This window comes from Melanerpes formicivorus, unplaced genomic scaffold (genome assembly GCF_026170545.1).
Source record: "Melanerpes formicivorus ecotype bairdi unplaced genomic scaffold, bMelFor1.0.p_v2 SCAF_29, whole genome shotgun sequence".
In the NCBI taxonomy this organism is placed as follows: Eukaryota; Metazoa; Chordata; class Aves; order Piciformes; family Picidae; genus Melanerpes; species Melanerpes formicivorus.
The window spans coordinates 3,214,043-3,236,330 of record NW_027142381.1 but is presented as its reverse complement, the minus strand read 5'-3'; the positions used below and the strand labels follow the sequence as shown (position 1 = coordinate 3,236,330).

Here is a 22,288-nt window from a genome sequence, read left to right as displayed (position 1 = left end):
GTGGTGTTGTGGCAGATGCTGCCTGGAGGTCAGCGGAAGGATTAGAAGCTAAAGTGGAGCAACCCAACCGCACCAGCAGCACCTCTGCACCCTCACCGCGGTGTGAGGCACTGACTCACTCTGTTTCTATTACAGGCTCCCAGCTGGTGACCCAGCACCTTCTGTAGATAACCCTGGTGTTTTCCACACAGGGCTCCAAGGCTGCCTGCTGTGCACAGCCCTCCGCCAGCCACGGCTGATAGAATCAGCCCCTTGCGAGTTAACTTCCCTGCTCCATGCAGGGAGAGATGAAGACAACATGGCCAGGAGAATCACACAGAATCACCAAGGTTGGAAGAGACCTCCAAGATCATCAAATCCAACCTGTCACCACAGACCTACCTCCCTGGAGGCGTTTAAGCCCAGGCTGCATGAGGCTCTGGCCAGCCTGATCTAGGGTGAGGTGTCCCTGCCCATGGCAGGGGGGTTGGAACTGGATGATCCTTGTGGTTGCTTTCAACCCTGACTGATACTATGATACTATGACTAAACCATGGCCCCAAGTGCCACGTCCAATCCCCTCTTGAACACCTCCAGGGAAGTCCCAGAGATGGCCCTGCTGGGAGCCATGGTGATGTGCCTGCCCTTTGCCCTGTGTGAGGAGGACAGATTTACCCCACGGAACAAACGTGACTGTCGCCAAGATGAGCATCATCTTCTTCCTGGCCTCACCATGACCAGTGTGGTCCCTTCTCCATCCTTCCATTTGCTGCTCTGGAGAACAGGTCTTACAAGGAGTGGTTGAAGGAACTAGGGTTGTTTAGCCTGGAGAAAAGGAGCCTAAGGGGAGAACTTTTGGCTCTCTACAACTTCCTGAAGGGAGGTTTGAGTGAGCAACAAGTGACAGGACAAGAGGAAATGGCCTCAAGTTGCACCAGGAGAGGTTTAGGTTGGACATTAGAAGAAAATTCTTCTCTGAAAGGATTTTCAAACCCTGGAACAATCTGCCCAGGGGGACAGTTGAGTCTCCATCACTGGAGGTGTTTAAGAGAGCCAGTGGTGGGCTGAGGGACCTGGCTTAGCACCAGACTTGGTAGAATTCGAGAATGGTTGGACTCCGTGATCCGAAGGTCAGTTCCAACTGAAATGATTCTAAGATGTTTCTAGAGAGAGGCACTTCACAGACTCAGACATCAGCTCAGCCCTCACTTTCCACTCCAATTCCCAGCTAGCTTGTCACCAGATATCCCAGGAAGATGAGGAGGGATCCTGCCTCCACAGAGAGGTTATCCAGCCAGCGCTGGGACCCCGGCGCGCAGGCGGACGCCAGCTGGAGCAGATCTCGTCTCTGAGCAAGCACTGCTGGCTTGGCTCCTCTGCCTGCTGCTTCAGGGAATACAACTTGGAGATGTACGTAAGAGCGTGGTTTGCCTCTGAGCTGTCCCCTCTGATTGGACCTTCAAGCATTCACAGGGTCATGTCTTGGGTTCTGCCACCTACGGCCGTCTGGTCCTGCCTTGCTCCCCAGGCAGAGGATGGGGGTAGGGCAGGCAGGAGCAATGCCATTTATGGTACAGAAATGTTCTGATCAAATCCCAGGGAATCTGAGAATGGCTTGGAAACCTGCACTGATTAGCCAAACCTTTTCAGGGAGGCTGCTCCAGGCAGCTGAAAACCTCCATCCCTTCATCCCTTCACCAGCCAGCAGGTGCCAAGCTCTGCTGGGCTGCCAGAGACCAGCTTTTAATTAAACATTAGGGGGAAAATTGCCTTAATTTTGCTGAGTCAGCTTAGCCCAGCTAATGAGTTACAGGGGCTGGGGAAGGGCTGAACCTTTTCTGCTTCTCTTGCTGCTGAAAGCCAAAATGACCTCAAGATCAGTGTGCTGGCTTCCTAAGGGACTGTTTGTTTTTTTTTCCTTAGAAATCTGACAAATCCAGCTCCTTGCAGGCTGAGCAGAGCTTGGAGGCTGTGCTCACATCAGTGGTGAGCTGGGGTGTGTTGCAACACGTTCCTAAGAAAGTTTTGTTTGCTCACCCTGCTGTGTCCCACTCACGATGAGACAAGAGACCTCTTCCCCTTTGCAGAAAGAGGAGAAGCTCTGTGCCATCTAAGGTCCATCTAATTCAACAGGTGCTCTGAGATGGACAGATGGCCATGGGAGGGTGGCCAAAGGGTGGTCAGCAGAGAGGATGAGGTAACTTCCTGAAAGGAGGCTGGAGTGAGGTGGGGGTTGGTGTCTTTTCCCTAGTGACAAGTGATAAGGTGAGAGGAAATGGCCTCAAGTTGCACCAGGGGAGAGTTAGAATCATAGAATAATAGAATTGATAGGGTTGGAAGGGACCTCAAGGATCACCCAGTTCCAACCCCCCTGCCATGGGCAGGGACACCTCACACTAGAGCAGGTTGAGGCATTAGAAGAAACTTGGGTTGGACATTAGAAGGAACTTCTTCACTGAGAGGGTTCTCAAAGGCTGGAACAGGCTCCCCAAGGAGGTGGCTGAATCTCCATCCCTGGGGGTGTTAAAAAGAGGCAGAGATGTGGTTCTGAGGGCCATGATTTAGCACCAGCCTTGCTAGAGTTAGAGAATGGTTGGATTTGATCACTTCAAGGTCTTTTCCAACCAAAAGAATTCTGTGATTCTAGCAGGTGATGGTGTGAGGTGGAAGTGCTCTCACTGTGGCCCCCTGTGGTTTCAGGATTCATGACCCAGCCTGCTGTCTACCCTTGACCCCACCACCATGCTTGCAGTCAGCAGGGCCATCTGCAGCAGTCTGGCTGATGTTGCACTCATTTACATGGAGGGATATGACAGAGGTCTCCTGCAAGCCCCCAAAAAAATCCCGGGAGAAAGTGCCAAGTAAAGCAAACACCCAAAATAAACTTCGTGCCAGCAGAAATGGGGAACTTCTTGGTGCTGAATGAAAGGGGAACCCTGACTTAATGGAGAATCTGGCTGATGTCAGCTGCTATTTCCAGCAGCTTTTCAGCAAGTCAGGACTTGCTCAGAAGAGGAAGCACTCAAAAATGTCCTGGGTTCAGAAACCGCCTCTAGGTCAAGCTCTGCTTCCGCCCGCGGCGCTCTCCATCCTGTCCTGCTCAGAGGTCAGGCACTGCTGACTTTCCCTTGGTGTCCAGAAGTGTCACCCCCACCAAGCTTTCCATTTCTGGAGAAATGTTGGAATCTTGGAAATGATGTCACACTCCAGAACTGGCTCTGGAGACAATCTGTGCCTTTGGGAATGGCTGGTCCAGAGAAAGGCAACAAAGCTGGGGAGGGGTCTGAGGCACAGCCCTGTGAGGAGAGGCTGAGGGAGCTGGGCTTGCTTAGCCTGGAGAAAAAGAGGCTCAGGGGAGACCTTAATACTGTCTACATCTACCTGAAGGGAGGTTGTAGCCAGGTGGGGCTTGGTCTCTTCTCCCAGGCAACCAGCACCAGAACAAGAGGACACAGTCTCAAGCTGTGGCAGGGGAGGTTTAGGCTGGGTGTTAGGAAGAAGTTCTTCATAGAAAGAGAGATTGGCCATTGGAATGTGCTGCCCAGGGAGGTGGTGGAGTCACCATCACTGGAGGTGTTTAGGGAGAGACTGGATGGGGTGCTTGGTGCCATGGTTTAGTTGATCAGATGGTATTGGATGATAGGTTGGACTTGATGATCTCAAAGGTCTCTTCCAACCTGGTCTATTCTATTCTATTCTATTCTATTCTATTCTATTCTATTCTATTCTATTGACTCCTCTGCCTTTAAACTTGGGTCAGAGCTGTTGCCACAACTGGGGGGACTTGCCATGGCCCTTGGACCTGCTTGAAGTCTCTGTGTCCACCGGCACCGGCTTGGTCCCTGTCTTTGCAGCGTGCTGGTGGTGTCTGCACTAACAGGGGGTAGGAAACCCCCTGGGGTGTTGTGAACCCCACTCCCACAGCGAGGTGAGACCTTTCCAGTTGCAATGGTGATGGGTGGATGTTTATCAGCCTTACCATTTGTTCTGTGCTCGCTTCAAGGCTGCAAACCACTTCCCATGTGTGGGCGCTGCTGGTAGGTTAGGATGCTCTGTGGTGTCTCTCTGAGGCACAGGTCCCATCCTGCTCCCTCTGATGCTCAATCTTTTGCCACCCCAGATGGGTTTTGCCCTTCAAAGGGGCCATTGTCTGGCTGCCCCTGCCAGCACGGGTTGTGCCTGGCACCAGTGTCTCCTGGGGTGAGGGGAGGCCCGGGCAGCTCTGGCACCATTCGCAGGCATGCCGTGGCTCTGCAGCCTCCCCATGTGGCCTCCTGCATTCCTCAGGGATGATGCAGAGAGGTGCAGCTTCAGGAGGGACTTGCTGGGAACGGTTTATGGGTGGAGTGGAGAGTGTGGAGGGGAGCTGGACTTGCTCAGGGATCACCTTTGCCACAATTAAGAGGGACAAGGCTGTGACCCCCCTGAAGCACTACATGTCTGCCCCAGGTGAAACCACCAGCAGCTCCCAAATGGAGCACCCCACACCCTAGAGCTTGCAGGACCAAATGGCTGGCAGGAGTGACAAGGACAGGATAATATCCTCTCATGTGCTCCAATGTCTTTCTGATGGTGCTAAGGTGGCAGGGCTGGGATGGTGCAGCCCCCATGGATGAGTTGTATCCCCTAGATAAAGCTTCCCCATCATAGCATCAGTCATAGAATCAGTCAGGGTTGGAAGAGACCACAAGGATCATCTAGTTCCAACCCCCCTGCCATGGGCAGGGACACCCCACACTAGATCAGCCTGGCCAGAGCCTCATCCAGTCTGGTCTCAAACACCTCCAGGGACGGCGCCCCAACCACCTCCCTGGACAACCCATTCCAGGGCTTCACCACTCTCACGGTGAAGAACTTCCTCCTCACCTCCAGCCTGAATCTCCCCACCTCCAGCTTCATTCCATTCCCCCTAGTCCTATCACTCCCTGAGATCCTGAGCAGTCCCTCCCCAGCCTGAGGACAACCCTCACCATTACTCATGGGCAAAGTTCCCTGCATCCCTCTGCCCTGGGGGGGTGTGCTCTGTCACCTGAGGACCTTGACAAGGGCAGGATTTCAGGAGGGTTTCAAGGAGTCCCAAAGCCTCTGGGCTAATCATTGTCACTATCTATCCCAGGGGACGAAGTCTCAGCACCCACTAGCTCATCCTTCCCTGCAGCCTTCCTCTCTGATTAATTTTAGCTTTTTTCTTACCCTGCCTGCACCCAAACAAAACTCATGCCCCAGTCTGGGTGAGGATTAAATGGTAAAGATGTCTCATTTCCAGCAATAATAAAGGAAGTTGGAGAGAGGCCAGCTTAGAGCTGCAGGAACTGTGACAGCAGAGGGCTCTGGGGGTTGACAGAGATGAAAAAGCAGTGGAGAGCAACAGAAAACCAAATCCAGAAGCTGGGCTCAGGGGCCAGCAAGAGTGAGCTGCTGTGGGATCAGCCTGGCTGGAGCCTGTGGTGGGGCTGAGCTGCAGCCAAGGACTTGGAGCTGGAGCCTTGTAGGGAGGGAGAGGTTCCCCCTTTCCAGGAGGCTGCTCAGCACCGTAGGGGACACAAGCTCCCAGCTGACAAAGGGCAGTTTTGTAGATGCTGGTTGCTTCGTGGTGATGACACAAGCAAGCAACTGCAGCTGCAGCAGCTCTTTGCAGACTCTCCTCCTCCTCCAGCTCTGTCCAATTCATTAGCAGTAAGTGATGGCTGCTTTCCCCACACTGACCGTCTTGGGACTTCCAGCTGGAGGGGATGGAGCTGCCTGATGCAGATGACATCACAGCCCATCATGACTCCCCATCATGACTCCCCATCATGACTCCACATCATGACTCCCCATCATGACTCCCCATCATGACTCCCCATCAAGACTCCCCATCAAGACTCCCCATCACAACTCCCCATCATAACTCCCCATCATAACTCCCCATCAAGACTCCCCATCACAACTCCCCATCACAACTCCCCATCACGACTCCCCATCACGACTCCCCATCACGACTCCCCATCAAGACTCCCCATCACAACTCCCCATCACAACTCCCCATCATAACTCCCCATCAAGACTCCCCATCACAACTCCCCATCACAACTCCCCATCACGACTCCCCATCATGACTCCCCATCATGACTCCCCATCATGACTCCCCATCATAACTCCCCATCATGACTCCCCATCATGACTCCCCATCATAACTCCCCATCATGACTCCCCATCGTGACTCCCCATCACGACTCCCCATCACAACTCCCCATCACGACTCCCCATCACAACTCCCCATCATGACTCCCCATCATGACTCCCCATCACAACTCCCCATCATAACTCCCCACCACCTCTGGGTGCTCTGTGCAGCAAGGGAGATGGCACTGGCTGCACCACCAGCCCTGTGGCTTGCTCCTTGCGGGCAGCAGAAGCTGTGAAGTTCCCATGAGCAAAGGTCTCCCTGGCTGGTGGCAGCCACAGAGCTGCCTTTCTGCAGGCACAAGCTTCCTCTGCCTGGCACTGGAGGGCTGGCAGCTGTCATTTCCCCATGCACATGCCAGGGTGTGAGCTGCAAGCACAGAGGAAGGTGAAAACTCCCACTGCTGCTTTCAGCATGAGTGATTTCCATGGCAAAAAGCCAGGGCTTGGTTTTGCTCCACAGCAATTCAACCGAAAGCTGGAGCCACTTCTCCCTCTGCCAGGCACCTCTGGCAGCAGCTGCTCAGAGTTAGAGAAAGCAGAGCTGGTCCTGCCAGGGCTGGATGTGAATCCAGCAGACCCCAATTCCCTCCCTGATACCCATGTCAGGACTTAGAGAACCTTTGGTCCCAGTCAAACCACATCCTGGTGCCCTCCTGGGGTTGGACCTAGATGATCTTTAAGATCCCTTCCAACCCAAACCATTCTATGATCCTGTGAGTCTCTGGTCACATCAGTGTCCTGGGCTGTAAGGCAGGGTAAGATGACACAGAGAAGCTGGAGTGCAAAGGAGGTCCTCCCCAGGTGGGTCAGTGTGTGTGGATGAGGAGATCATCACCTATCTCAGGAGCTTTGCACCTTCTTTCTGTCTGTGCCAGAGTCTCTGATTGTGGAGCTGGCACTCCTGCAGATAGCCCAAGCCCCTCTGGACATGGTCCTGGGCAGCCTTCCTAGATGACACTGAACCTTAGAACACTGAGGTGTTCCAAGTGGGTTCAAAGAGGAGGAACTAAGCTGGTGAAGGGCCTTATGAGGAGCAGCTGAGGGAACTGGGGTTGTTTAGTCTTCAGAAGAGGAGGCTGAGGGAAGACCTCATTGCCTTCTACAACTACTTCAAAGGAGATTGGAGCCAGGTAAGGGTCCAAGAGCAAAGAGCCTCAAGCTGTGCCAGGTGAGCTCAGCTTGGATATTAGAAAGAAATTCTTCACATAAAGGGTTGCCAAGCATTGGAAGAGGCTGCCCAGGGAGGTGGTGGAGCCACCATTCCTGGAGGCATTTGAAAGACACCTGGGTGTGGTGCTTAGGGACATAGGTTAGAGGCAGCAGCTCAGCAGTGATTGTGGGATTATGAGCTCTGGGTGAGCAGTTGGACTTAATGAGCTCAAAGGTCCTGTCCAACCTCAACAGTTCAATGATTCTACGATCCTGCTTTAAGCAGGAGCTCGGGTGGAGGATCTCCAGGGGATTCCTCCAGCCTCACCAACTTGTTGGTCATAGAATCAATAAGGTTGGAATAGACCTCATCAAGTCCAACCTGTCCCCCAACACCTCATGACTACTAAACCAAGTGCCACATCCAGTCCCCTCTTGAACACCTCCAGGGATGGGGACTCCACCACCTCCCTGGGCAGCACGTGCCAATGGGCAACAACTCTCTCTGTGAAGAACTTTCTCCTCATTAAACCAAGCACTGTGGGATGGGTATGGGCAGCACAGAGCCCACAGTTTGGCCACCTCTCAGCTCCACGTGCTGCAGCTTAGTGTCCATTGTTACACACCCAGCACTCAGTGCCAGGAGCTGCTTTGGAGCCCGCCAGGGTTCTGTTGTTTCTCTCTCTTTTTTTTTGTCCAGACTTGCACAATCTCAGGCAAATCTTGTGCCTTCTGCTAGACAGCCAGAGAGGGAAAACCCCTCCTGTAGCTCAGATAAACAGTTCTCCTCTTTGTGGTCATGCCACTTGGCAGATTTTGCTTTCCATTTGCTTTGCTGAACTCGAAAGTGGGTGCTGAGTCAGAGCTCCCCAGGCCTGGCTCCAGCACGAGCCTGGTCCCATTCTTTCGGACTGCTTTCCTTTGTTTTTCCCTCTTCTTTTGAATTCCTTTTGGTTATTTCATTTTCATGTCATCCTCTGTCATCATTCTGGAATTTCCACTTCCAGGATTCTCCCAGCTGCCTCCAGGACTCTTTATTAAGAGGGAGCTGAGTCCAGCTGCTGCAGTCTGAGCCGCCTCTGCCAGAGCTTCTGACTCGCTCCGATTGCCCTCATCCAAGGGGAAGATCACAGAATCAGAGAACATGAAGGTCTCTGCAGCCCTTTTTGCTCTTCTCCTCATTGCAGCCTCCTGCTCCCAGACTTTCTCTGCCCCAGGTGAGTCCTACTTTTTCCTTTGTGCAAGAAGAGCTGAGCCTTCATTGCCTTTTCTCCATTGAGCTCTGGGAATTTGTTAGCCTCTGTACCACTCTCCACTCTGCACTGAGATCAGCTACATGTAGGAACCCCAGAACTAGAAAATGATCTCTTCATTATCCATCCATCCACCCATCCATCCACCCATCCACCCATCCACCCATCCACCCATCCATCCATCCATCCATCCATCCATCCATCCATCCATCCATCCATCCATCCAGCCATCCTGGGCTCAGAGTACTTATCCCTGGTTAAGGTTTAGGTGGGGAAACAAATCTCTGATCTTCATTCCTGGGTGGGAATTTCCTCCAGGTCCTGACAACAGTGTTCCTGGCCAGAACCAGCAGATCCCCAATGACCCCAGATCCCCTTAATTATTCTCTACTCCCACATGAGCACAGCTCCCTGAACTGATGGCCTGGCTGCTCCCTACTCAGCAGATGCTCACACTGTCTCTCCTTTCCTCTTCCAGTTGGACCTGACTCCTCAGCCTGCTGCTTCTCTTACACACACCAGAAGCTCCCCAAGAAGTTCATTGAGCTTTACTACCGCACCAGCGACAGCTGCGCGCTGCCGGCCGTCGTGTGAGTACCAGCGCCACCTGGGACAGCGGCTGGGGAGTGTGCTGGGAGCGGGGCAGGGGGACTGACCAGCTCTGCAGGGTGGCTGTGGGCACAGGGGTTTGTAGGAACAGAGCAGGGCAAGGAGAACTCCAAGGGAAAAGGGCTGGCACAGGGATGCTCTTGTGGGGATGTTCCAGCAGGAGTCGAGGGGACAGGGTGGGGAAAGAGATGAGAGTGGAGGAAACCAGAGCTGGCTGCTGGCTTCGGCATCAGCTTAGGGCACAGGGGAGTGCCCCAAAGCTGGGATCCAGGCTCTGCTGGGGTGTGAGCAGGGAGCTCATATGTCTCATCCCTGTGCCACAGGTTCATCACAAAGAAAGGTCGCCAGGTCTGCGCCAACCCCAAGGACAGCTGGGTTCAGAACTACCTGCAGAACCTGAAGCGGGACTGAGCAAAGCAAGATGACAAGTGTAGCTGCTGCCAGACACGAGTCCTGTCATCCTGAGCTCCTGCAGGGAGCGGGACACTGGGCCAAGAGGAGCTGCATGAGCCCACAACCACCTGCAGGCAGCTCCGTGGGGCTGCTGGAAGGGCACCATGAGGCACCTCGTGGCGAGGGGGCTGCCGCTTGCCCTCGGCTTGCATGGACCAGGCTGCAGCCTCATCCCTCTGCCCTGACACCTCCACCTGTGGCCTGGGAAGGCCCATGGCTCTGCACCTCTGTGGTTCTGATGGCATTTTAAATTATTGTTAATATTATTGTATAAACTAGGCAGTGCTGCCTGCTGTGGGTGCTATTTATGGGAGGGTGGCTCAGAGCCCCAGCTCCGGGTGGCCCTGGCTTCCTTCTGTGAAATCACCATTCTGGAGAATAAAGAATGTGGAGAAAACCTCTGCTTTTTCCCCTTTTTTTGTGTGTGTGTGTGTGGCTCTGTCTGGTGTTCACCAGCACTGAGGCAGAACCTCACCCTGAGCCTGTCTGCACCCTCTGGTTGGCACCTGCTGATGGGCATATGGTTGAGGCAAACCATTCAAGTTTCCACACTGCAGACACAGGAACATCCTCCACCACCTCATACCCCCACCACACACCCCCTCAGCTCCCACATCCTCTACAGAATTAGCCATGTCTGTGGCTGTTATGGGCTGCACATAAGGGCCTTTTGCATGCATGAACATACTCTTCATGTGTGGAATCTATATGGTTGGAAAAGACCTCTGAGATCACACCCCCCAGGCACATCCCATGTGCTTGCTTCTCCCAGCCCCACCTGCTGCACTCCAAACTGCTCCCTGGCTGTGCAGTGGGATGATAAAGGACAACTTGCTGTCTGGGGTAAAGTCCTGTAGGGGTTGGAATAGGGAGAGCAGCTCAGGACTGGATAGGAGGAAGCACAGGGCATGGAGTTGCCGTGGTGCTGGGGCTGCTCTGTGAGCTGGCAGGTAGCCAGGGCTCATGAGCTGCTCATCCACCCTTCTGCTGAGGGTGCTGAGGAGCAGCACCAGCTCCCTGCCCACACCCAGCCCTGCAAGCCATTTCTGCCAGCTCAGCAGCAGCATTTCCCAGCAGAGAGCCCACAGGCACCCACATGCATGCTGGCAGCAGCCCCACAGCACCTCTCTTCACCGTATCTGCCCCTTCAAGACGTCACCACACCTCTGCCACCAGCCCCCATGTGCAGCTGGGTCCTGCCAAGCCTGGCAGCCCTACCCAGGGAGGGGCAGGGACTTCAGCTTGCTTTCTGACCACTTCAGTGGGTGTTGTTCCTCCTTTTCCCACCTGTAGAACAAAGGGGAGGGTTCAGCTGTGCTGCAAGGGCAGAACAGCCTCCAGTAGCCCTGCTGCAGCCATTCCCAGGGTGCAGCTTTGCATGGGAACATGAGGGGAAGGGATGAGGTCCCAGGGGCAGAAGCACAGTGGTGGGCATTGCAGTGTGGCCCTTGCACTTCTGCTCAGAACTCTGCTTCTGCATGCTGAGAAGAAACATCCCCAACAGCATGGTCACCCAGAGCTGGCCTGGCCTTGTGGCCATCCTGTTCCAGCTGGGATTCATTCTTCCTGCAAAACTCCCTTGCTCTGATTGTTTGGGATATTTTTTTGTTTCATTTCCCTCCCCCTGCAGCTATAGATCAGATTTGGCAAGCCCAGGGCTGGGAAAGCACCTTCTCATGGTCTTGTGATTTCCTTCTAGTCCTGTGTTTTCTAGGCTGGAATGCTGGCTGCAGGCAGGAGTGCTCATGGGGCACTCATGGAGCAGCATCCCAGAGAAGGGCAGGCCCAGCCCAAGCACCATGTTGAGTCCTAGGAGATGGTGCTGATGCTGGTGGACTGTGTGGAGGACTCCTCTCCAGCTTCATGGGGATGGCTCCTGACTGCTCTGCTAGGAGAATGATTTGGCACAGGCTCTCACTCAACCCCAGCAGGATCCCCAAGCTCCCCTGGCACAGCAGGGTCCTAGCAGAGAGGGTCAGGGCTAAGCAGAGGGGTCAAAAATCTTGTCCCACTCTAAGGCTTATCATCATCAGGGAGAGATAAAAGCCTGCAGAGGTGCAAGGCTTCCCCACAGTGCTATGAAACTCTGGAAACAGAGAGAGGCCAACAGGAACACAGGAAGGGAAGGCTAGAGGTCTACCCTGAGGCCATCCCAACTCCCCCACATCTGCTGCACACTTGTGTGTTGAGAAGATGAGTTTGGTGCATCAGAGGAACTTCAGAAACTGAAAGTAGTCCTGGTCTGGGGCTTTGCACACTGTGAGGGCATGGATGAAGGATGTCGTGAGAGAGGGGAGGTTGTGGGATTTGCCCCAGGGCCAGGGTACAGAGGATACAGAGGACAAGCAGGAGGACCCAGCACTGCAGCTGGCTGTTCTCTGGACAGTCCCTGGCCAGGAGCCCAGGCACTTGTGGGAATTTCCCTCTCCAGCCTTTTCTGTTCTCAGTTTCCTTAGTGAAGCTCCAGCAGCAGCAGCAGCCAAGCCACTTCTGCTCCAGGAGCCTTGCTCCCCCTTCCCCCTGACCCATCTTCCCTGGCATGAGCCAGGCACTGTGGGGGCAGGGGGGCAGTGGCAGCACAGCCTGGCTGTCAAGGTGGGCTCATGGGGCTGGCAGAATGCACCCAGAAGGTCAGAAGGCCCTCAGGGGGCTGTGGGCAAAGCACCTGGTATAGCCCAGTTCTCTCTGGTGTTTTTGGGCTCATGAACCATGTGGCTGCCCCCGTTGGTTGGCTTGGACTTGGCCTCATGGCTCAGCCTCTGTCAGCTCTGTCTTTCTGACTGATGCTGGCCATGGTCTGGCAGCTTCACAGCACTCAAGGAGCCTTCCTGCTAAACACACCCCTGTCTACATCCCATCACTGGCGCTTCCCTGTGGGAAGTGGGGGCTGGATGGAGCAGTGCTAAGCACAGTCATAGTCTGTGTGTCTGCTTAGCTCCTGATGGGAGCACAAAGGTCTCTCTGGTTCAGCCTTGTTGCTACTCCCTGCTACCAGTCCTGCCCTGCTGCAGGTGAATCTGCCTCTGGGTTGTGTTTTTCATTGCATTGAGGAGGAAAAGCTCCTGATGGTGACTTGCAATGCCTGAGGACAGGCATGACCTGCTCTGACTCCTTGGTCTGCAGTGGGACCTGCTAGGAGTGCTTGTTCTCCACTTGTACACATCCATATTGTGTCCTCTCCTGGTCATATGGATTCAGTCCTGCCCCTTAAATGTCTTCCAGATGTCCCTGGCACAGCTGTGGGCTGCTCTTGAGAGAAGCTTTCCAAGAAGCACGTGAAGGACTGCTTCTACACCACCAGCAGCTGCTGGCAGCCAGACATTGTGTGGACACAGGCTCTGGCCCACACAGGAAGCCTTTGGTTCAAGCCCACAGATCCCTCTCCCTCTTGGAACCAAGACTGGGACTTGTTGGGGCATTATCTGGGATTGGCCATCATTCAGTCCTGGCAAAGAGAAATGCTTCCCAGTTGCAAGGGTGGCTGAGAAGGACCTGCCCATGCTGACACTGGGATCAGCCCAGCAGAGACAGGATGAGAGGTTGCTCCTGGTGTGCTGTGGGTTGCAACATGCAGTTTCCCCACCTGTGAGGGACAGCAGCACTTCAAAGCTTCCTGTGAAATGCTCAAGGAGCCCTGTATGAAAGCAAGAGCACTTCAGTCTGAGCACCAGGCATCCTGAAGCTCCCTCCATTGCCTGCTCTCACTGGGAGGATGCTCAGCCTGGCAGAGTGGGAGCCCTCAAAGCTGCCTCATCCTGGTTGCTGAGAGCCTCCCCTGTGCCCTTGGGCTCTGGGAGGTTTCTGCACCCATTCCCTGCTCTGCTGCAGGCAAACTCACACCCAGGCCATGAAGAGCCCCAGGACTGGTGAGTGAGAGCTGTGGCCTTGACCTCTACCAGAAACAGAGATTTTGATGCAGTTCATAAGGAACTGCAATAGGAAATGCTGGTTAATAAACAGGGAGACCTGTGGAGAGATGATGATGATGAGCAAGGGGAGACCAGGAGGCAACAACCTGAGCATTTGCAGAGCACTGTGGCACCCAAGGGCTTGGAGTGCTTTATGAGCACTGCAGAAATGTGGGTTTCACAGTCACACTGGTTTGCTTGCTCCTAATGATGAGGGATCATTTGTTGCCAGCAATGAAGGGGGCTTAGAAATTACTCCCAAGGGTAATGAGTAGCTCATTTCATGAGGCAAAAGGTCCTGGGAGGTGAAGCTTTGACATGTACAAGCTGTCAGGTGGGGATAATCTTGTCCAAGGGGTGATACAGAAGCTTCTGAGCCTTTGCTTCAGCCAGCTGTGGTGGTGGCAGCCAGGAGAGCAAAGGTCCTGTCCTGCTCTGCAGAGCTTCAGCAGCAGGGAGGTCAGACCCAGCAGTTTCATTCTCTACCCACAGAATCATCAGCTGCTCTGAAGTGCAGACCACAGGCTGCTGAAGTGCTTCTGCTGGGTTTTCTTGCTGCAAAGAGCTCTTGGGCTTTTTTTAAAGCAAATTCAGGTTTCCTTCTCACAGCAGCTGCAGAACAGCAGAGAACTGGTGCTGGTCTGTAGCAGCAAAGTATCACAGATCACAGTATCACAGTATCACAGTATAACTTAGGTTGGAAAGGACCTCGAGGATCATCGAGTCCAACCTATCAACACAGACCCCATGACTAGACCATGGCACCAAGTGCCGCGTCCAATCTCCTCTTGAACACCTCCAGGGATGGTGACTCCTCCCCAGAGCCCCCCATCAGCCCCCAGGCTGATGCCCCACAGGAGCCTTTGCTGGGGATGTGGTCCTGGCTGGCCAGCCCCTGAGCCACTCTCCTGAGCTCACTGCAGGGACACTGCTGCACCCCCAGCCTGTGACTTCCAGGCACAGAATCACAGCATGGTTTGGGTTGGAAGGGACCTTTAAAGGTATACAGGATCATCCCCAACTAGAGCAGGGGGCTCAGAGCCCCATCAATCCTGACCTCCAGTGTCCCCAGGGATGGCATCTCTCTGTCAAGTCTGCTGTGACAAACCCAGTGGGACCAGCTCCACCAACTCCTTGCCTTGGCTACTGATATGATGGGAGGAAGGGGCTAGGGAGGGGTCTGGCTTCCAGGGAAGAGGTCAGGGATTTGCTGGATTTGTGATGGGGCTGCAGCTGCAGTGCTGGGAGCATGGAGACATTGCAGAAGGGAAGGGTTTAAGGGCTAAGGAGGCTGAGGCATTTCCAGCTGGGGAGTTTGAGCTCTTCCCCTGGTTGCAGTGGGGTTCTATCAGCCCTGTTTCTCCAGACAGGAGGAGAACAACCTTTTCCAGAGCTGGCACACAGAGAGAGAGAGAGAGAGAGAATAAAACCCACAATCTTTATTCTTTGGCATCAGCAAGAGATAGCATTTTGAGAACAAGGTGAAGAATGTGGTTCCACAATGAGCAGCCTGTAAGTAACCAGCAAACCACTTCCTCTGCTGCGGAGACAGATCTTACACCATCTGCTGTCCCGGGGCAGAGCTCAGCAGCTGACTTAGAAGTCAGCCTGGGTTTACATAAAAGCTCTCATACCTCATTTCCAAAGACCACTGGGGATAAAATTCCCCTCCCATCCCAGCAGTGAAGGCACAAGGAGATGGCAGTTCAGCCACATGGCACACAGCAGGCTACACCGAGACAGAGCTGTGAGACCAGGAGGTGCCCAGCACCACAGCTGCCCGTAAGGGTGGCTCAAAGAGCGTGGAGAAATGACACTATTGCAACACAAAAGGAACTTCAGGGGTCCTGAGGTGACTCAGCAGGATTCCTAGGGCTCAGCAGCAGGATTCCTAGGTCTGTGCCCAGACTCTGTTTTGTGATCTTGCAGGGCTCTCCAGCGCAGAGACCTCTGAGCTCCCAGCGCTCACTGGAGCTCCAGGGCGTTCACATATTCCTTCACCCACCTGGCAGTGGGGTTGGCACACACCTGTCGGTGCTTCCTGGTGATGAACCTGGCAAGTCAAGCAGGGAGAACTTACAGCCTCAGAGGAGGAAAGGGACAGGAGGGCTGTGGGTCACCTTCTGGGCACACACTGACCAGCTCTGAGATCAGGGCTGGCTCCCAAGGGGGTAACCTACCCTCCAAGCTCCCATCCCATAAACCTCCAAGCATCAGGGTGCTGCAGATCCTGCTAAAACCCAGAGGGAAGGGAGAGATTAAAGTCCCCTGGGAGAACCTCCCCATGCTGAGATGCTCCTGGCCATGGTCAGCGTGGTGAGGAGCCTGGAAGCAGCGTGTGGGCAGCTGGCATATCAGGGGCAAGTCTTGGGACATCATGTGCATTGGGCTCATCCTCTCTAGGAGGTCCTGCTGGCTACATGGGCACCTCCTTTCCCACTCTCTATTCCCAGCACCAGGGTGGTTCAAGGAGACCAAGGAGGCCACTTGTTTCTCAGCTGAGGAGGATGAGTGTTCACATGCTGTGCAGGGCAGCTGCTCCTGTGGTAGCTGCTCTCATCTCTTACTCCAGGTGTGGTTTCCTCACATCATCATGTTATTTGTCCAGCTGGACACAAAACAAAGAGCCCAAAGACCGGCAGAGCCTTTCCTCAGAACCCAGAGCAGGAGCTGGTACTTACACAACTGCTGGCTCTGAGCACTTGCTGCTGGTGTAGAAATAATCCTTCACATGACTCTGGGGCAGCTTCCGTGCGATGTAGCCAAAGCAGCACACACTCATGTCAGGCCCAGCTGGAAGAGATTAGCAAAGCCAGCAGCATGAGTGTCACTCAATAACCTGCACATCCCCCAGCCAAGAGCAGGGGCAACCAGCCCCTTAAACCCCTGTGGAGCCCTCTGCTCTCCATGGCTCTCCAGAACCTCTCTACAACTACCTGAAGGGAGGTTGTAGCCAGAAGGGGCTTGGCCTCTTCTCCCAGGCAGCCAGCACCAGAACAAGAGGACACAGTCTCAAGCTGTGCCAGGGGAGATTTAGGCTGGAGGTGAGGAGAAAGTTCTTCCCAGAGAGAGTTGTTAGCCATTGGAATGTGCTGCCCAGGGAGGTGGTGGAGTCACCATCCCTGGAGGTGTTCAAGGGGGGATTGGACGTGGCACTTGGTGCCATGGTTTAGTAGTCATGAGGTGCTGGGTGACAGGTTGGACCTGATGATCTCTGAGGTCTTTTCCAACCTTTTTGATTCTATGATTCTATGAAAGTCAGCAAGAACTTGCTGTGAGCACCCAGGATCAATTACAGTCGTTGCTGAGATGCTTTGTGCAACGTTTTGTGGTCACTTCCAATGATGACAATTCCCTCTGGTCACCCTGGGACCACTCCTAAAGTCCATCAATAAAATCAGGGGAGATGAAACCTGAAAACTTTGATACTGATTAGTAAAATTCATCCCTCAGATGGAAGTATGCTAGAAAGCAAGATCAGCCCTAAGAAAGCAGGAGAAGCTATTCACAAAAGTTTCCAACCTTTGCAGCTAACTTCTTCCAGTTCTGCTCCAGAATTGCTTCTAGGCAGAGCAAAAGTCCACCCTGAGAGAGCAGAAAGAGATGCTGTACTCACCTGGAGCAGGGGAGGTCAGAGAAAAGAGGGCAGCAATGAAGATGACAGAGAGGCACACTGCAGAGACCTTCATCGTGGGCAGAGATGAGCTGCAAGGGCAGAGGCAGGAGCAGAGCAGATTCCTCTTGTGTCTGAGGAGAGGTGCTGCCTCAAGCCCTTTTATAGGGTGGGTGGTCAGCCCTGCCAGTCAGATCTCAAAGCAAATGCTTGGAGTTTCCAAAATGTAATAGAGCTGATGTCATGGCACCTCTGCCTCAGAGATGCTGAAGCAAAAAAGGAAGCAGCAGGCCTAGGAGACACCACAACAGCCTTGGTGTGAGGTGAGGCAAGGCTGAGCAAATCAGCACGGGCAGGAGCACTGTGCTGACCATGACAGGATATGAAGCCACCCTTGAGCAGCACATTCACACTTAGATTCACCACCATGACTGCAGTAGTCCTCAAACTCATCGCAGCATCCTTACTGAAGGACCAGGAGGGCCTTAGCTCAGTCTCCTTTTCACAGACCCAAGCCTTGAGGACACAAGTGCTCAGACACAACAGCTTGGAGGCAGCACAGGTCCAGCCAGGTGGTCCTTGATCCTATGGTGGGTCTGAGATGTGGCCAAGGTGGGTGCAGGAGGTCAGTGTGGGCAGCATGGGCAGTAGGCACACACTGAGCAAGGATGGTTGGCACCCTGGAGACTGGCTATGGATTTGGGCTGGCAGCCTTGGCACCATAAACCACAGAATCCTCAGTGTTGTGCTTCCAGCATGGAGCTCAGGATTTCCCATTCCCTCCTAACACAGCCCAGCATCAGGCAGTGAGGTGCTTGCCAGGGGTGCCCTGCTCAGTGGTCTGACTCTACAAATGCCCTCCTCTCCTAGACACACAGGGGGCACACAAGTGCCAGCGTGGGCTGTGTACAAGGTGGGCTGCAGGAGGTGGAGCAGAGGGTTCCCCTGGTGTGGGCAGTGGAGAAGGAGCAGCCCTCATGCAAATCCTCTTGTGCACATTCACCGTCATGGGGCTCATGGTGCAGTCCCACTTAGAGCTCCCTGGCACAGCCCTTGCCACGAGGTGATGGGCTCTCCAGGGTGCCCCAGGGAGCATTTCCCTTTTCCACCTCCCCCTTCTCAGCAGCAGGCACCAAATTTGCCAGCTCACAGCCTGTGGTTTCTTTGGGTATTTTCATGCCCAGCTCCCAGCTCCCACGAGGCAGCACGAGCTCAACTCCCTGGGATTCCTCTCTGCCCCATGGCTCCAGTAATGCAGTAAGGACCACAGGGCAGTGCTGCTCTGATCCCACTCTCCTTCCTCACTTCCTCCTTGTGCCTGGGTGTATTTGGGCTGCCTCCCCACAATGTCCTTTCACTGTAATGTCCACATTGATGGGACCAGTGGTGCAGGAGGATCCTCATGGGCTGTGCCAGGGCCCTGCTGGGATAGGTAAGAGTTCATGGCCTTCCCAACTCTTCCTGCCAGGAGCCATGTTCATGGAACTGGGGATTCTAGTGTCCTGAGAAGGAGCTGGAGATCACAGAATCACCAAGGCTGGAAGAGACCCCAAGGATCATCAAGTCCAACCTGTCACCACAGACCTCATGACTAAACCATGGCACCATGAACCAAGTGACTGACACCACAAGGTCACAAGCACACAGTGGTGGCATTTTGGAGCAGCACAGCAAGGTGCTAGCTGGTAGACAGGGCTTGCAAGGGACAAAAATCTCATCTGGAATTTGGCAAGGGATATCTCACTCTCCTGGGGCTGGGGAGAGGCATAGTTTATTGCTGGTCCCATATTGTGTGCATTCCAGCATGGCAGGTAGCCTCCTGCTCTGGCTGATTTCTGTGTCTGTTGCTGGTGCCCCAGGACCACCAAGGTGGTGTCTCCTTTCTCCAGCACCAACTACACTTTGTACCAAGCCTTGAGGAGTCCCTGCTGCCCCAGGGCTGTTCCTGGGGCTGGGACTTCTCTTTTGAAGGAGCAGTGCCTGTAGAAAGTAAGTTTTTACATCCCACCCCACCTGCTCACCACAAGGATCCTCACACTCCCAGGCTCCAACAGGCTCCAGCACTGTTTCCCTGTGGTCTTTGGTGGGGTGGCAGTGACTCAAGTCCCCTTCCTCTGCCATCCCAGAGAGAGACTGCCCTGCGATGAGACCTGTGCAGCTGAACCTGTTTTGGGGTGCTCAGAGCTACTGGCAGAGGAAGGAACTGTCTGTGACAAAACATCTGATCGGTAGAGAGATCTAAGAAACCACAGGGATATGGCACTGCCCCGACCGCAAGGCTGCCGGGGCTCACGCTCTCCTGCAGCTCGTAGAGGCAACCGAAACCATGACATCTGCCTTTCCTTCTGAGAGCAGAGGGTGGCTGAGCCTCAGCCCAGCACGGCTCCCCCTGCCCCCATCCCAAGGGATGACAATAATCCCCTGTGGCCCTTGCACGGCGCAGCCCTTGCTCCCCACTCGGTGGGCTTGGCTCGGTGCAGCGGTTCGGAGGTCTGTTCTGCAGCCCTGACCCTCACAGCAGAGATGTCAGAGAGTTGGAAGGATGCCAGCCCGTTCTTCATGGCTCCATCCTTGCTCCAGGCTGGCTCTGCTCACCTCCTCATCCTACCCTGCACTCCTACACAGCTACACTGCCTGCCTTTGCCTGCTCACTGCAGCTCATCAGGGAAGGGAGGTGGCAAAGGCAGCAAGCAGTGGCTGGGATCCACCAGGCATTGCAGAGAAACCTGGGAAGACATTGAGGCATCACAGGGACAGGGCAGCTGGATGGCAGACGTCCCACTGTGACCCCAGAACATCAGAAGGGCTGCAGGGGGAAGCATGGAGACCATGCTGGAGCTTGGCTTCAGATCACAGAATGGTTTGGGTTGGAAGGGACCTTTAAAGGTCATCTAGTCCTGCCCCCTGCAATCAGCAGGAACATCTTGAGCTCAGAGACCCAAACAACCTCAGCTGGAATGTTTCCAGGGATGGGGCATCTACCACTTCTCTTGGCAACGTGGGCCAGCGTCTCACCACCCTCAGTGTCAAACATTTCTTCCTTCTCTCCAGCCTAAACCTCCTCTCCCTTATTCTAAAGCCCCCTTGCCCTGTCACAACAGACCTTGCTAAAAAGATTGCCCCAAACTTTCTTATAGCTTACTTTTAAATACTGGAAGGCTGCAACAAGTTCTGCCCCTGGAGCCTTCTCTTCCCCAGGCTGACCGAACCCAAATGAGCTGCAGTGACCCCTTTAGGGAGCCGGGTGAGGCAAGACAAAGAGGTGTCCCCTGCCTCTGACCCTGCAAGTCAGAGAGTTTTTCTCTCTGCCCATTCAGATCTCCTTCCAGCCACACACGAGCATCCAAAGGAGCACTGAGACCTCTGCTGTCTTCTGTGGGAAGTGTTCCTGGAGCCCTTTCATTCATTCATCTCCCTCTCAGTCACAATTCATCCATCTGCTGAGGAGCCCAGCAGTGCGTCCTGCTCAGCTGCATGGGTGTCTCTGCTCGTGCACTGGTCAGCCCCTGGGTATCATCCTCAGTGTCACTGGTAGGGATGGGATGGGGTCTCTCTTGCTCAGAAGGTCTTCCCCAATGGCACAGCTCTCAGAAAGGAGGAGGCACCCCTTGCAAAGTCCCCCAGAAAGGTTGTGGCATCCATCCCATCTGATCCTCTCCTTGGGCTGTGGGTCCCCAGTGCTCCTGCCCTTCAGGACTTGCTTGATGGGCACCAAACAGGTCCATCACCCCTGCCACCTCATCCCTGGTGGTCTAGTGGTTAGGATTTGGCACTCTCACTGCCACGGCCTGGGTTCGATTCCCAGCCAGGGAAGGGGGTTCTGCAGTCACTGCAGGTCTCAGTCTTTTACTGGCTGGCTGCAGCACCCTTGAGCAGCTCGCTGGGTTCAGGAGCTCCCATCCCCAGTGCATGGGGCTGGGGCCAGGCATGGATGAATTTTGTTCCCTGGTAGCAGCCTCTTGTCCCTCCACTACCATCAGCCTGCACCTCTCAGCAGAAAAGTACCCCAGGTGGAGGGCACCCAGGAGGAGCCTGTGGTGGGATGCAGGGAGTAGGGTGACCCAATTGTGTGGGGTGGGCATGGGGTGTGGGGTGGAGATGCTGTGTGGGGTGGGCATGGGGTGTGGGGTGGAGATGCTGTGTGGGGTGGAGATGCTGTGTGGGGTGGAGATGCTGCATGGACTGGAGATGATGTGTGGGGTGGGCATGGGGTGTGGGGTGGAGATGCTGTGTGGGGTGGAGATGCTGCGTGGAGTGGAGATGCTGTGTGGGGTGGGCATGGGGTGTGGGGTGGAGATGCTGTGTGGAGTGGAGATGCTGCATGGACTGGAGATGCTGCATGGGGTGGAGATGCTGTGTGGGGTGGAGATGCTGCGTGTTGTGTCCATGCTGTGTGGAGTGGAGATGCTGTGGCAGGATTTCTTCTGGTGATGAGAGGTGCAGGGCTGCAATGGAGAGGTGCAGGGTTGCTGCCATGGACATTGCCTTGTGCCTCTCCTAAAGGTAAGGAGGCCGTGGGTAGGAACGCAGGGTCCCCTGCTGAGGCCTGAGAGAGGTCTGTGTCCATCTGTGGGCTCTGGGGACAGCAGGACAGGGGCTGCCAACAAAAGCTCCCGCTGTGAGCAGGACTTGAACCTGCGCGGGGAAACCCCATTGGATTTCAAGTCCAACGCCTTCACCGCTCGGCCATCACAGCAGCTGCTGCAGCGCCTCTGCACGCCAGGCATCAGTGCCGGCCGCGGGAGAGATGGACGAGGCGGGAGGCCTGTGTCCCATCTCACCTCCTTCTGTCCAGTGGAAAACTTGTCCTTGGGTGACCATCCTCAGCCTCCTTTCCTCGTCTGGAAACATCTCAGCCTCCCCCACCGCCATCTCCTGCAGCTTGCACAGCTCTGCCTTGGAAACAGGCGCAGACTCCTCCAGCTGAGGCGGGCTGGAGCCACCAGCCTCGTGTCCTTCAGCTGGCAGGCTGAGGCTGCAGACTTGTGTGGTCTCCACCAGGTTGTTGCCTGCCTTTTGGGTTTTGGAAGAGGGGGTTTGGAGAGCAGAAGGAAAGGTGGCAGTCTGGAGGAGACCCTTGCAGAGTGAGGTGGTGACTTTGGCCTCTCCTTGGAGCACAGGACTTTAATTCTTGGCTCTTCCATCTTTGTGTACTG

General features: G+C 54.6%; 2 protein-coding genes and 2 non-coding genes across 4 annotated transcripts; 2 read left to right on the top strand and 2 right to left on the bottom strand.

Moving 5' to 3' along the window:
• The first annotated feature begins 8,348 nt into the window (after positions 1–8,348).
• On the top strand, positions 8,349–9,998 carry LOC137449453 (C-C motif chemokine 4-like). The gene is made up of 3 exons (XM_068155004.1): positions 8,349–8,513; positions 9,028–9,139; positions 9,482–9,998. The coding sequence occupies exons 1-3, from the start codon at positions 8,441–8,443 to the stop codon at positions 9,567–9,569; spliced, it is 273 nt and encodes a 90-aa protein (XP_068011105.1). The 5' UTR covers positions 8,349–8,440; the 3' UTR covers positions 9,570–9,998.
• Positions 9,999–14,954: 4,956 nt separating this feature from the next.
• On the bottom strand, positions 14,955–17,393 carry LOC137449452 (C-C motif chemokine 5-like). Its single transcript, XM_068155003.1, has 3 exons — positions 17,136–17,393; positions 16,201–16,312; positions 14,955–15,572 (listed from the first exon to the last, which is right to left on the bottom strand). The coding sequence occupies exons 1-3, from the start codon at positions 17,206–17,208 to the stop codon at positions 15,485–15,487; spliced, it is 273 nt and encodes a 90-aa protein (XP_068011104.1). The 5' UTR covers positions 17,209–17,393; the 3' UTR covers positions 14,955–15,484.
• Positions 17,394–20,873: 3,480 nt separating this feature from the next.
• Positions 20,874–20,945, top strand: TRNAE-CUC (transfer RNA glutamic acid (anticodon CUC)). Its single transcript has one exon. It is a non-coding gene; the product is annotated as a tRNA-Glu (tRNA).
• Positions 20,946–21,746: 801 nt separating this feature from the next.
• Positions 21,747–21,828, bottom strand: TRNAS-UGA (transfer RNA serine (anticodon UGA)). The gene has a single exon. It is a non-coding gene; the product is annotated as a tRNA-Ser (tRNA).
• Between the last annotated feature and the right edge of the window lie 460 nt (positions 21,829–22,288).

Excerpts from the sequence above, each read along its gene's own strand:
- LOC137449453 (XM_068155004.1), top strand. The coding sequence starts at position 8,441 with ATGAAGGTCTCTGCAGCCCTTTTTGCTCTTCTCCTCATTGCAGCCTCC. Across the intron at positions 8,514-9,027 it reads CCAGACTTTCTCTGCCCCAG|TTGGACCTGACTCCTCAGCC; the intron begins GTGAGTCCTACT and ends TTCCTCTTCCAG. Across the intron at positions 9,140-9,481 it reads TGCGCGCTGCCGGCCGTCGT|GTTCATCACAAAGAAAGGTC; the intron begins GTGAGTACCAGC and ends CCTGTGCCACAG.
- LOC137449452 (XM_068155003.1), bottom strand. The coding sequence starts at position 17,208 with ATGAAGGTCTCTGCAGTGTGCCTCTCTGTCATCTTCATTGCTGCCCTC. Across the intron at positions 16,313-17,135 it reads TCTGACCTCCCCTGCTCCAG|CTGGGCCTGACATGAGTGTG; the intron begins GTGAGTACAGCA and ends AATCTCTTCCAG. Across the intron at positions 15,573-16,200 it reads TGCTCAGAGCCAGCAGTTGT|GTTCATCACCAGGAAGCACC; the intron begins GTAAGTACCAGC and ends TTGACTTGCCAG.